The 13801-nt window shown below is 34.5% G+C and overlaps 1 protein-coding gene and 1 non-coding gene across 6 annotated transcripts in view; one reads left to right on the top strand and one right to left on the bottom strand.

The window, feature by feature from the left end:
• Window positions 1–9115, bottom strand: part of Smarca1 (SWI/SNF related, matrix associated, actin dependent regulator of chromatin, subfamily a, member 1) — a 91302-nt gene extending 82187 nt beyond the window's left edge. For 4 of the 5 annotated variants that reach the window (XM_048797057.1, XM_048797058.1, XM_048797059.1 and 1 more), the window contains exons 1-5: window positions 8958–9114; window positions 6693–6859; window positions 6263–6363; window positions 6059–6159; window positions 2984–3163 (exon numbers count right to left, since the gene is read on the bottom strand). In XM_048797057.1, the coding sequence (XP_048653014.1) occupies window positions 2984–3163; window positions 6059–6159; window positions 6263–6363; window positions 6693–6859; window positions 8958–8984 (576 nt within the window). In that variant the 5' untranslated portion in view covers window positions 8985–9114. Of the gene's footprint in view, window positions 1–2983; window positions 3164–6058; window positions 6160–6262; window positions 6364–6692; window positions 6860–8957 lie in introns of all 5 variants that reach the window. The other variant, XM_048797056.1, reaches the window with a different exon arrangement.
• Window positions 9116–9172: 57 nt separating this feature from the next.
• LOC125614403 lies at window positions 9173–9244 on the top strand. Its single transcript, XR_007345005.1, has one exon. It is a non-coding gene; the product is annotated as a small nucleolar RNA SNORD112 (small nucleolar RNA).
• Window positions 9245–13801: the final 4557 nt, after the last annotated feature.

Here is a 13801-nt window from a genome sequence, read left to right as displayed (position 1 = left end):
ATTCAGCCATAAGGAAGAATGAAAATATGTCATTTTCAGGAAAAGGGATAGAACTAGAGAACATTATGTTAAACAAAATAAGTCAAATTCAAGAGAGTCAAGGGTTGTACATTTTCTCTCATATGTGGAAGCTCTGGAGGAAAAAAGGTGGGGGAAAGAGATCTCATGTAAATCAAAGGAAGAACACCAGAGTAGAGGAAATGGACCAGGAGGAGGGAGAAGTGGCAGAAATAAGAAATACTGGGGAAAGATATTGCCCAAATTATATTGTTATCTTGTGTGCATGTACAAATATGTAACATCAAACCCCACTATTATGTATGACTATAATGCACCAATACAAAATTAGAGAAATAAAATGTCTATAAAAAATTTTAAAAATAAACTGTCCACTACAAAGTTTTTATTTCATAATTCACAGCTATGCACCAAAAACAATGTGAACTCATTCAAGAAATATTTACTAAATGTCCAATGTGTGTTAGATTGCCTGGACTAAAAGTAGAGGACAGCAAAAAAGGCATTTGTACTAATCTTAGTTGCACCTGGGAAATTATCACATATTTGGAGGTGCCAGACCTCATTTAGTCCTGCTAAAACCTTATCATTGTTTGATTTTTGTGAACACTCAGTTTTATGGTTCTTTCTACACGTTTCATAGAACATATATATACTTTAACTGAAATTAGCTCTGTTTTGAAATTTTGTAACTACTGGGTAGACTGAGAGTTAAATATCCTGATAAAATATTAAACGTCACATAATCAAAAAGCTCTCATTTTGTAGGTAATAAAGTTCAGGTCCTTTGAGATTCACTCTCACCGTCATTCAAGCAATAGCAAAGACAAAACTAAAACTACATCTGTTTCCATGTCCATTACCTTTAGATACCTCAGGGACAGACAAAGGTAGGAGTCACAAAGCCATCTTTGGGAATCACACCTCCATATGCTTCAGGACCACTTTAGTATCAGAGAGAATCAAGAGTATCTCTAATAACTTCCCAACTCAATTAAATACCCATTATAACCTACATCAGATTTTTATTACTAAAATATTGACCTTACAATGTTTACAGAAGGCCACAATAATAGAAGGACCCATGTGGTATCAAATCTGTCTACAAATAATGATCTGGACTTTATCTATCTCAACATTAATCTCTAAGTACTGAACATGGTATATTAATTACTTATATGACTGATAAACACTGGTTTTGAAACTCTTCTTACCATGGCCCAGTGTAAAATTACGTCTTAAGTTGCAAACCAGTATACACATATATGTTTCAGTATTTTTACATAGAAAGAAACAACTTAAAGGCTCCTCAAAACCATGTGTACTCTAGTATGAAAGTCTGCTTAATGTTCTATTTTTTCTCAATTTTTTTAAATTTTTTTTTGAGAGAGAGAGAGAGAGAAAGAGAATTTTTAATATTTATTTTTTAGTTTTCAGCTCACAACATCTTTGTTTGTATGTGGTGCTGAGGATCGAATCTGGGCTGCACGCATGCCAGGCGAGTGCACTACCGCTTGAGCCACATCCCCAGCCCTTTTCTCAATGTTTTAAAAAACTTTTTTTCACCACTCACTAAGCTGAATTTACAACCCATTAATGAATGGCAACTCACAATGTGAAAAACATTGACTTTGAAGAATATTTTTCAAACTTAAGAAATTTTTCCAACTACCAGAATCCATGGGTAGACATAGGGCAGTAATGAATTAAATACATCTACTGTCTCTTTAAAAACTTCCACAGATACTTCATGAAACTCTGGATTACATAAAACAGGTAAAGCTGCTGAACTGCATTTTTACCAAGCCATTACAAAAAACAAAAGCCTAGATATTTCTCTTTTCTTTATGATCTTCAAGAAATAATTTTAGCAAAAGATCAGTATTTTGTAAATATAAAATCTTATAAACAGTGGTATTATATTGAATTACAGCAGTGACCAGAAAGAGTTCTTCATAGTGACAAATTTCCTATTGGGAAATATTAGGCATAGTCAAAACAAGCTGTAATTCTAAATTTATGAACTCAGCATTTCACTATTTAAATTATTTATAAGTTAAATTTAAATAAATTTAAGTACTTTTTCTTCAAGAAAAATGACGAGGATAAAATTACATAATTCATTATGATACTATTCTTTTGAGACTATCTTTTGATAACCTATCTAAATATGTAAAACAGAATAACACTTTCCTGTGTTCTCTGGAGGCAAAATAAAGACAAAGTTTAATAATATGCTTTCTAAGCTGATTATTCATTCTATATATTTGCATAATTTAATATTTTTAGATTAATTCTACATCCTAAAATAATTGTAGCCTACAAGATTGATGAATGGCTAATTTAAATACCTCCTCCCGAAACTCGAGTTTCTAATATTATCTGATAATATACACAGATATGTATATGTCTTGCATAAACACAAAATATAAGGCTCTTGGTACATATGAAAGATTCCATTTGTGTATGTGTGTGTACTTATGACTATACCAAGACAAAATTTGAAAGTTTAAGTTATACAAATTTACACATTTCTGACTTCAAAATAACACAAATTATAGACTCAGTGAGAACACAGACTACCAATAAAATTTTTTAAAAGTCACTTAAAAATAAAATTTTAAAATGCTTAAGTTAATAAACTAGTTATAAGTAAGTGGGCTGGGGATGTAGCTCAGTGGTAGAGCACTTGCCTCGCATGTGTGAGGCTCTGGGTTCGATCCTTAGCACCACATAAAAATAAATAAATATATAAAAAATAAATAAGTCCAGATGAAGCATAATAATAGATTGTCTGTTGTTAATAGGTAATACAATCAACCTCATAGGATGTTGTGATAATTAATAATGTATGCAAAGTACTTAAAAATTATTCATTAGTAGTAGTTGACCTAAGTCTTTAACAGCAATACTATATATATGATGTTATTCTTGACTGCCCTTTTTAAACTTGTTTCTCACTTACTCTTGCATCTTTGTCTCCGACGAAACAAATAACACGGAGAGACGGGACCCATCGTTTAAATTCATTCATCCAGTTGTGTAAAGTAGACTTTGGAACTAAAACCATGTGAGGTCCAGGAATGTTTCGGTAGTGCTTCAGGTAACCAAGCAAAGCAATCGTTTGTAAAGTCTTACCAAGTCCCTGCATTATCATCACAAGGGGGAAAAAGATCCATAAATGTACTTTCTTTAGTGAAAGAATTTGTTGGTAACATTACAAAAGATAGTTGCCAACTGTCTCACAGTGAGAATTATGTTTTTACCAATGAAAGGAAAAAGGTCTTTTTATAAAGCAACCCCCCCAACACACAAACACACACACTCACTCTCTCTTTTCAATTTAGTACTTACTGTGAGGATAAAAAGAAACCAAGAACCTGAACTTCAAATGCTGCTTAACCAAGTAACTTTCTATTGAGGGCATTTTTTTAAACATTTATTTTTAGTTGTAGTTGGACACAATACCTTTATTTTGTTTATTTATTTTTATGTGGTGCTGAGGATCAAACCCAGGGCCTCGAACGTGCTAGGCAGTGCTCTACCACTGAGCCCCAGCCCCAGCCCCTATTGAGGACATTTTTATTCCTAAAGGAACAAGCAAGCTAATATGTAATTTTTCTAGTAATTTCAAAGCTAGGAATTGTGCGCGCGCACGAGTGTGTGTGTGTGTGTGTGTGTGTGTGTGTGTCACAAAGACAGATTTTCTTCAGCAGCCTGCTTAGATATCAGTGTTTCTTTCTTATTCTCCCCAACATTATCACAGCCCAGACATTAAATATTCAAGCTATGCATCTCCGAGGACTTGCAGCTCCGTCATGCCACATTCTTAAAGACGTCAAGAACCACAAAAGAACATAGATTTGAAGCCAGACATTTAAAGATCACTAGTCTAGTGGACAATTAAAAAATACATATTGAACTTGCCACCTAACCCATGAGAAAGGTAACCACACGCTATACTGTTTGGCCTTTTAAATCAGCTTTTTGGACTGGAATTATAATTCAGTGATAGAGCACTTGCCTAGCTAGCATTCATGAAGCCCTACATTCAATCCAGGATTCAATGCAGGGCTCAATCAATCAATAACAGCTTTTGGCTTTATCTCTGTATAAAGTATATACTTCTCTTTATAAACTAAGCTGAAAACAATTTTTTTGTAGTTGTAAATGGACAGAATGCCTTTATTTTATTTGTTTATTTTTATGTGGTGCTGAGGATGAAACCTAGTGCCTCACACATGCTAGGCAAGCACTCTACCAATAAGCTACAGCCCCAGCCGTGAAAACAATTTTAATAGGGTTTATCTTATCTGATATGTCAATGAGATGGGTCTCATGGACAATATGCATCAAAACCTTAAAATGGTTACACTCCTTAACAAAGTAATACCACTTTCAGGAATCCTATGGAAATAATCTGAGAGATACAGAAAAACCAAAATTTTATTCATACTACATATCAAGCAATTAAAATACATAGTAATAAAGGTGGAATAAAATTATGGTATCTCCCTAGGATTGTTCTGCAGTAAAAAAAGTTATTTTTTACAAAATATTGTAATTACATGGAAAAATGTATAAATGTGAAGAAATCATAATGCAAAATTATTTATACAATGTGATCTCAACTATGCAAAATAAACATATCCAAAAGAAAAAGACTAAAAAGGAATATGGCAAAATGTCACTTGTCGTTATTTCTAGACATCATAATTATAATTTTATTTTATTTTTTCTTTATTTTTTCAAATTTTCTATGGTCCTTTTAGGTGACTTTCTCTTTTTTTACTTATTTTTTAGTTATAGGTAGACACAATATCTTTATTTTATTTTTATGTGGTGCTGAGGATCAAACCCAGTGCCTCACGCATGCTAAGAGAGCACACTAGGTGAGTGCTCTACCTCTGAGCCACAACCCCAGCCCAACTTTCTCTTTTTTAATAATTAAAAAAATATATCTGGTGTTAACAGGATCTTTAAACATCTCTAGAGCCTTCACCTTATACTAGTTATAACTACAAAGTGTTTGGGGCAAATAATCTTGGTCCTCCCCTATTGACATATTAACTAAGTTTCTCCACCTCTGAGCTGACTAGAGTCCCCAAATCAGAATATGTACGTATAAGAAGCTGCTGACCCTTTGTTAAAGGATCCTGTGCCACACACCTAATAGATGCTCACCCAGGGAAAAATACCTATGGGAATGACGACTATATAAGACACCATAAGGCAAATGTTGGTACATGGCCCTTTAGTAAGTGACTGCAAGTGTGACTCCAGAGTCTCATAAATATGATGTTGTTGGGTTAAACAGATCTAGAATTTCCTCTGTTCTCTCTTAAATCCAATTTTACTAATTTGGTCTTAAAACACAAATCTAGGTTTTCATATACTCCCTTTATCTGCTTAAGTAGCATCTTCCATGGCTTTACTTCTTCCTCTTTGGTTATTTTACTTATATGTCCATGATTCTTTTAGCTTATTTCTGACTTCCACCTGGCACTCCACTGTTTCAAGACTTAACATTGATCTTGACTTGCTCCTTAGTCCATGTAGTCTTTTTCTGATTACTCATAAATCTAGACATTTACATTTATTCATTAATCAATGTATTCATTCATTCACTTATTGTTTGGTTTATATACCCCACATCATTCCCAAAAAGATGTCAGGTAGCCTACAATGAAAACATGGTACACAAATTAACAGTAAAACAGGAATAAAGTAGTACCAAGGAAAATAAGTAATTCTAAAGGTAAAGAAAAGACACAAAGGGCAGACCATCAAAGGGTACACAGATGATCCATGTAGGAATTCAACTTGGCTCTGTGCTTCCTGGAAGACAAAGTACAAACAAAAACAAAAGTACAATGGTTTTTGTACCATTTGACAAAAATCTCCGTAACAATTTTGTGCTCAGCAGTTACTTAAATAATTTCATCATAATAACTAAATAAAGTTTCTGGGTGTGTATGGAAGTTAGGAGCAGGTCAACTTAAGTATTTTAAACTTATACTAAAAAGTACCATCTCCTTACCATTTCATCAGCCAAAATACCATTGACTCCATTTTCATATAAGGAGATCAACCAGTTTAGCCCTCGAATCTGATAATCTCTCAGGGGTCCTCCTTTCACATCTGAAAAAAATTAAGGATGTCTCATGCTTTCATTAAAACAATCAAGTAAAACTTTTCTAAAATCAAACTGAAAAATAAATCACCAAGGTGATGAAGTACTTACACGAAGGGGACACCTCAAATCTCACGCAAACATTCGATGTTTTCCGACTCTCTGACAGTAGCTCTTCATCTTCTTCTTGTTCAGTGCGCCTGTGGCGATAGCTGAATTGAAAAAAAAAAAAAAAGAAAAGAAACACAGTCACATTCACCTCAAATGCTAAGGTGTCAATTTAGTCAGTGTGCACTGCTAACATCTTTCACAGAAAAAGAATGAGTCATCTAGGGTCTTGTTCAGAATTAGATAGAACTGTCCTACATTGATACTGATTTATTTCTGGTGAGAATAAAAAATGTTGTTTATCTCTAAAACATATTTACATTGGCAATAAACTCATTTTTAATATAGAATACCAAATGAAGGAAAAGGGAGGGAGGAGGAACAGAAAGCAGGGGAAGAGAAAAAGGAGAAAGAGAGAGGAATGCCAACATACTCTCCAGCAGAAATTAAGTTCTGTTTCTCATCTTTCTTTATTCGAGGACGTCCCAATTTCATGTTCAGAGGAGATGTTGGAGATTTCTGTGCTGAAGGTTGAATGAAATGTGCAAAAAGTTCTGTCTGCTTCAGTAAAAATTCAAATCTCTTTGCTCGGTCTGCTTTCTAATTCACAAAACAAAAGAAAAAGTGAAGATTTTCTTTTTTATTCATTCAAGCTACTCTGCATTTATATTGCACTTACTTTGTACAATACTCTGAGTGCTTTAAACATATTTTGAATTTCTTTAAGAAATCTATGAGGTAGTTACTAATGTCATCCCTATTTTACAGATGATAAAACTGAGGCACAATGAGGGTAAGGAACTAGCTCAGGTTTCCACAGCCAGTAAGTAGCAGAATTTGAAAATGTTTTTACAAATAGTTTGAATAGAACCCAAATGATCTGACAGACAGTAAATGCCCCCAAAACTACCATTCTTTTGGGCTGAGATTATAGCTCAGTAGTAGAGCATGTGCCAAAGTCCTGGGTTCCATATCCAGTACTCCCCAAAAAGAAGTACCCTTCTGGCTGGGTGCAGTGGCAATGCCTGTAACCCCAGCAACTAGGGAGGCTGAGACAGGAAGATCATGAGTTCAAAGCCAGCCTCAGCAAAAGCAAGGCGCTAAGCAACTCAGTGAGACCCTGTCTCTAAATAAAATACAAAATAGGGCTGGGGATGTGGCTCAGTGGTTGAGTGCCCCTGAGTTCAAACCCCAGTATCCCCCCTCTAAAAAAAAGAAGTACCCTTCTTAAACAGTTCAAATTAGAAAACAAATCCTCTTTCCAAAGCATGATTTTTCCTCTCCTAAATAGTAAGAAAATTAAGCATCAAATATATAATATATCCCAAATATAGAAATACAAATTAACTATGATATACACAAACCATATTTTCAAGCTTCATCTAGAAATTAAAATCTAAGAATACAGTACCATCTTTTCTCAAAATATTTTAATGTCATATACAATAAATAATAAACATTCTTCTCCTCCATTACAGTGATCCGGAAAATTTCATTTTATTCTAGCAGTATGTAAAGTATCTCCCCGAAGGGGACAGGATTGAGTAAAAAGAATACCCACACATACACACACATATACACAAAATCATTAACATATATTAACTACTTAAAGCTGATATGTTATTATAAGTTCTCAATAAACTGTAAAGGACATACAACTTGTACAATATAGATACAATAAACTTTGAGTCAATCAAAAATCTTAAAAGATCAAAAGACACATCATTCTAGATAAAGAAAAAAATGAAGATGAGTTTTTTTTAAACTCACTTTCTGACCACAGGGTAGAGAATAGCTGATTGCTAATGAAAGATGCATAATTAATACCACCAGAAACTTACAGAAGAGTTCATTAACATAAATACAAGGGTTAAGACCAATATATTCAGACCTCTAGCTGGAAGGAAGCCAAAAACTTTCCATTTTTATGTCATCCACACTGGAATGTTGTTTTTAGAATTGTTAAAACATTAACTGTCTCATTAGAAGTGGCCATAAACATTAAGGGATAGAGTCTTATGGAACAGCTAACAACAACCAAAAAACACACTTTATTTCTATTTATTTTAATAACACGGCTGCAAAAACAACCCCTTAGGGGGAAAATCATTTTCAACTACCTGTTAACTTCTTAGCAACTAAAAATTAAATAATTAAATGAACAGCAAAGCAATATGTAGGTATAACCATTATATTTTTAAGTAATACTTTCAAGAACTGTGCAAATATACTTTCCTTAAAAAGTGCCTTATCATATTACCTATTTCTTTAATGTATAATATACATTCATATATCCAAAGCAAGGAGGAGATAGAAATATCAATCCAGCTTTCTGACTGAATTTCTCTCAAGTCACAAGGCTACAGTGATAATGTCATTGATATTTTCATCACCCAGTGGATAAAATACTTCTAACATAAAACACCTTATTATGGGATAGATAGCACTAAACAAAGTGAGATGTGGCTTCTAGTTTCAACTATTCCATATAGTTTCCCTGATCCTTTATTACCTCATCTGAAAATTAGATTAATTTACTTGAAAAAATTATTATGATAGATTAATATATGAAATTAATTTTCAATTCTAAAAACTGGTTCTCTATACATTATAAATATACATCTGGTTTTTCATCTTTCATATCTCCTCTATAAAAATTAACTATAGCATTCGCTATCCTACCCAAGAGTCTATTTACCATTTTCTCTTCATATTCTGGGTCCATTTCCTTTTCAGATTTAGAAGCTTTAGTACCAAGTTTGAGTTGAAACGGAGAAATGTTTTTCTAGAATTTCAAAGGAAATAAATATCATCAACTTGCAAAGCAAGGTCTTTAAATTGGTCATCATTCTCGCTTGAAGAAAGTGAAGGGTAATTAAATAACTTAATAAATAAATCAATGTGGGACGTGCATGGACCAGTGATGAGATCATGTTATGAAGCAGAGTTTATGATTAATCCAGTTCTGTGCACCTGAGGTCCAATAAAAAAAATCTGAAAAGCCAGAGAAATGACATTAATTAGAATAAAAACCAAAGGTAAATCATTGAGCCTTTTCATCCTTTTTTAATTTAAAGCATAAATAAATGTGCAACCATAAAATAAGATTTAATTTTTTAGAATAGCCTCATATCATCAACCACAAACCAAGAATTAAAGAAAAGTAAATACTCAATTCTCAGAAATACTTCTTTGTGTAATGGAGGCAAACCAGACTTTCAGAAGAAAAGAATGTGATTTCTTTTCCTGAAAAGACATCTTAAGATTGTTTTCATAGTCTAACTAGAACATTTAAATTTTTGTGCAATGCAATGTGATCATATATATTTTAAATGATTTAATAGTAAAGCTTTAAACTACTGGCAAACATTTGTTTTCTCTAACTAGAAAGAAAACTATGTAAAACTAAGTTGAATAAATAATTTATAGAAGCAGTTTATCAGAGCTATTAACTATTAACTACTGATGTTTTAAAAGTTGCAATTTAGGGAAAACAAACATCAACCAATAACTTAAAAAGACTGAAATTATCTGGGTGGTGGAGGGGTTATCTCACTTGCATTTACAAGGACCTGTAAAGAATAAATATACTCCCCTCTAAGAAATTAAGACAACAAAAATATACCCATTAAGACCAATACCAGGGCCAGGCATGGTAGAATAAACCTGTAATCCCAGAGACTTGGGAGGCTGAGGCAGGAAGACTTTGAGTTCAAAGCTAGCCTCAGCAACAGCCAGGAGGTAAACAACTCAGTGAGACCCTGTCTCTAAATAAAAAATACAAAATAGGGCTGGGGATGTGGCTCAGTGGTTGAGTGCCCCTGAGTTCAATCCCTGGTACCAACCCCCCCCCCAAAAAAAAATAAGACCAACATCAAGAGTATTTATGTTTTAACAAAGATTTTGTATAAGTCAAAACACATCATTTGGTGAAAATTAATATGTCAATTTTAACATGGCCTTTGCCAATCTGTTTCTAAAGTCCTATATTAAAATTAATAACAGAAGAGGACCTTAAACATAAAAAAATGGCTCTAAGAATTAATGAACATGTCTTCCAACATTTATTAAAATTTATACTTTGTGGAAATCAAACTAAGATTATGAAATTTGACCTGGTCAGAGTTGTACTCTGGGGTGTTGATCAGAGAACAATCACCTTGATTTATAGACTTTCCTATGTACAGATCATCTATGTAAGATGTTTCAAATGTTTTAATCCCGGATGGATGGGAATAGAAATCTGCAAAAGATTACCTTGAACCCACACTTTCAAACAATAATCTATGTCTCATTTTAATTTTCAAAGCAACAAAAAAAAATGGATATCAAAATCCACAACTTCATCATTCCTTAAAAGTCTATAGTTTTCAAGTTTCCAAACAGTGACAATTACTGTATCGCTTATACATGAGTATTTGTGAGAAATAAGCTTCACTTACACAAAATTAAAGCTTCAATTTTAGGAAAAGATTTTATTCATTACTTCTTTGCTTACCTTGTGGTAGAATACCATATCCCTAATTTGGAGTAGTGTTATTAAAAGCTATGGGTAATAACTTAATTGGCACTATCTTCCATAACAAATTTTAATATACCTACCTTCTAAACCTTCTCATTTGTCTATGTGCATATGTTTTCAAAATGTATTTCTCAAACAGGAAAAGATAAAAGGTGAATAAAATATTCTAATGAGGACTGGGTTGTGGCTTAGTGGTAGAGCCCTAACCTAGCATGTGTGAGGCACTGGGTTCGATCCTCAGCACCACATAAAAGTAAAATAAAGATATTGTGTCCACCTATAACTAAGAAATAAATATTTTAAAAAATATTATAATGGATCCCTTATGGTTTTTATCATCTGGTAGTGTAGATGTCATGAAAATACAACACAAGGTCATGAAAAGACCTTGTCTTAAAGACCATGACCTTTTTCTTCAGTTTCTCACTACCCATAATATCATCTCCCAATTCGTATCATGTTAAATATCACTTAAACCAGTTTTAAGGGACTGGGGATATGGCTCAGCAATAGAGCGCTCGTCTAGCATGTGTGAGGCACTGGGTTTGATCCCCAGCACCACATAAAAAATTAAAATAAAGACATTGTGTCCCATTACAACTAAAAAAAAATTTTAAAATAGTTTTAATAGAATTTAACCTGGTTTATTGATACTTAAGCCAGGTTAAGTCCAAGAACCAAAGTAAGCAAAAATATCTTTGAATAGCCAAATGTAAAAAGTCAATTCATGCTGGGCCCAGTAGTACATGCCCAGAAGGATGAGGCAGGAGTATCGAGAGTTCAAAGCTAGCCTCAGAAACGGTGAGGTGCTAAGCAACTCAGTGAGACCCTGTCTCTAAATAAAATACAAAATAGGGCTGAGGATGTAGTTCAGTGCCCAGAGTTCAATCCCTGGTACAAAAAAAAAAAAAAAGAAGTCAGTTCACTAAATCTCATCTACTTTGTTCAGCATTAAAGTATTCTCATTCTGAAGCCTATTTGCTTTTATTTGATATACAATTCTAGCTAGTTTGATAATCTGGTTTCCCATTCCCCAGAGAATAAAAGCAGCAGCAAATGAGGAGGCAAAGACCACTAGAGAGAGGAAGGCACTTGATCAACAGTAAGAGGGATAGTAGAAACCCAGGAGTAAAATGTGTGCTCTAGTGCAGTAGCATCCCTTATCCTTGGGGTCAGCACCACTGGAATTTTTGTATTTTAGAGTTGTTTTAAATGATTTTATGATTTTGTTTCATCTGTGTCCTATTATAAACTAACCAATTCCTTCTGATGAAAGTAGATGACGTGATAGCTATCAGAAGGGCAATTGAGGGAACAGACAGAAAATAATCAGCACAATATTCAAAGTGTCTGGGAAGTGGTTTTTTAATTGAAGGAAAACAACCTGCTGGATCTCAATTGCCTTTGTGTCACTGTAAGAACATAACTGATGGTCATGAGGGAAAGGTTAATCTAACCTTTTAGTACACCCTTTGAGAATTCAAGGTAGTATACAATTATTTAGATTTTTCCAAAAAATAAAAATAAGAAAGTTATAGTGATTAAAGTAATAAACCTTAGTAGTCTAGGAAGTTCCTGACATATAGTACCTCATTTCCCCATCCTGTGTAGACAAATGAAGTACCACTGGGGCAATTTTAATGAGGCTAAAGCTGTTCATGAATATATAGTAATCAACTCAGTGCTTAATATAGGTTTTTTTTTTACTCCCAAGACACTTCACAATTCAAAAAACTTATAGAATCTAGAAATTCCACAACATTTATACAAATGAGACTTTCAGCACTTACATTTGCAGAGTCTAGGAAATAAAAGGTTACCTAGAAACATTTCTGATTTCACATTTGATTTATATTGATGCTTGGTATACGGCCCAGTTTTAATCACCAATGTTGTATTACTGCTCCAGGTACCTCGTGTTTTCCACTTAACACTACAATTGTCTTTCTGTTTAGTCAACCTTGTAACAGTAAAATATGTCACTTAAGCAACTGCTGAATTTAAAACTACTCTTTTAATTCATGGCGAAAGATGTTAATTTCATGCAAAAGCTTTTCATTTGGTCGTAAGTATCATATAATGATTCAGACAAAGCCACTCGAGATCTCTAAAGCATAATTTTAATTACCCACCATTTTTTAATTGCGATATGTCTACTCGTAAACGGGAAAAATCCACATATAAATGATCCGTTCTGCAATTTTATTATACATCAAAGCACCTTATGTTCCATCCTATTTTTTAGTATCAATTTTTCAAAGCTTTTCGTAGTTTTATTTGCATGTCTTGCTCGATCCAAGTGAATTATGTCTTATGGAAACAGACACATTTTTTAGAGTTGGCTTTAATAGATGGGAGAACAGTCCCCTAACATGTTAGTAGCAACTCATCCTGGCTACGCTGGGTTTAAAATTTAATAAAAAATAAAAACCTGCGGGAACCAGCAGCGCCCACTAGGAGAGGGAGGTAGAAGCCTGGAAGGCTTGGGGCCGGTTTGGGGGACCATTTGGGTGGCCCTGGAGTGAAACACTATACCGTCGGGGGCGGGGCCGGAGAGGGTGAGGGTGCAGACGTTGGAAATTTTCCTAAGCCAGCATGCACGGCTTCTCGGTGTGGGATATGGTTAGTGGGGTACGACGCGGAGGGCTTGTTTTCTCGAGGTGACATCCCCCCCACCTCATCAGGAGGGGATCAAACGAACAAGGGAGATTTTTCTTTCTGCAATCCAAAAGACCTACATTGCCAAAGAAATAAATGTCTTCCCTATCATTCTCCATCCCCCGCAACCACCAGCACCTTGAAATTCAAATTACAAAAATAAGCCCCAGACAAACCCCTGTAGCGCGAATGTGGGATTGAAGGGCCCAGATTTCCCAGGCAGAGGCCTACTGGAAAGGGGGGAGAGCGAGCGAGAGGGAGAGGGAGAGGCGGAGGCTTTTTCTTGCACGATCCCATCCCCCACCCTTTACCCCAGTTCCGGGAAGGTAGAGGGGGCCTGGGGCTGTGGAGGGCTCCCGAGC

This window comes from Marmota marmota, unplaced genomic scaffold (genome assembly GCF_001458135.2).
Source record: "Marmota marmota marmota unplaced genomic scaffold, marMar, whole genome shotgun sequence".
Taxonomy (NCBI): domain Eukaryota; kingdom Metazoa; phylum Chordata; class Mammalia; order Rodentia; family Sciuridae; genus Marmota; species Marmota marmota.
The sequence above is the reverse complement of the archived record's forward strand: the minus strand, read 5'-3'. Positions and strand labels throughout refer to the sequence as shown.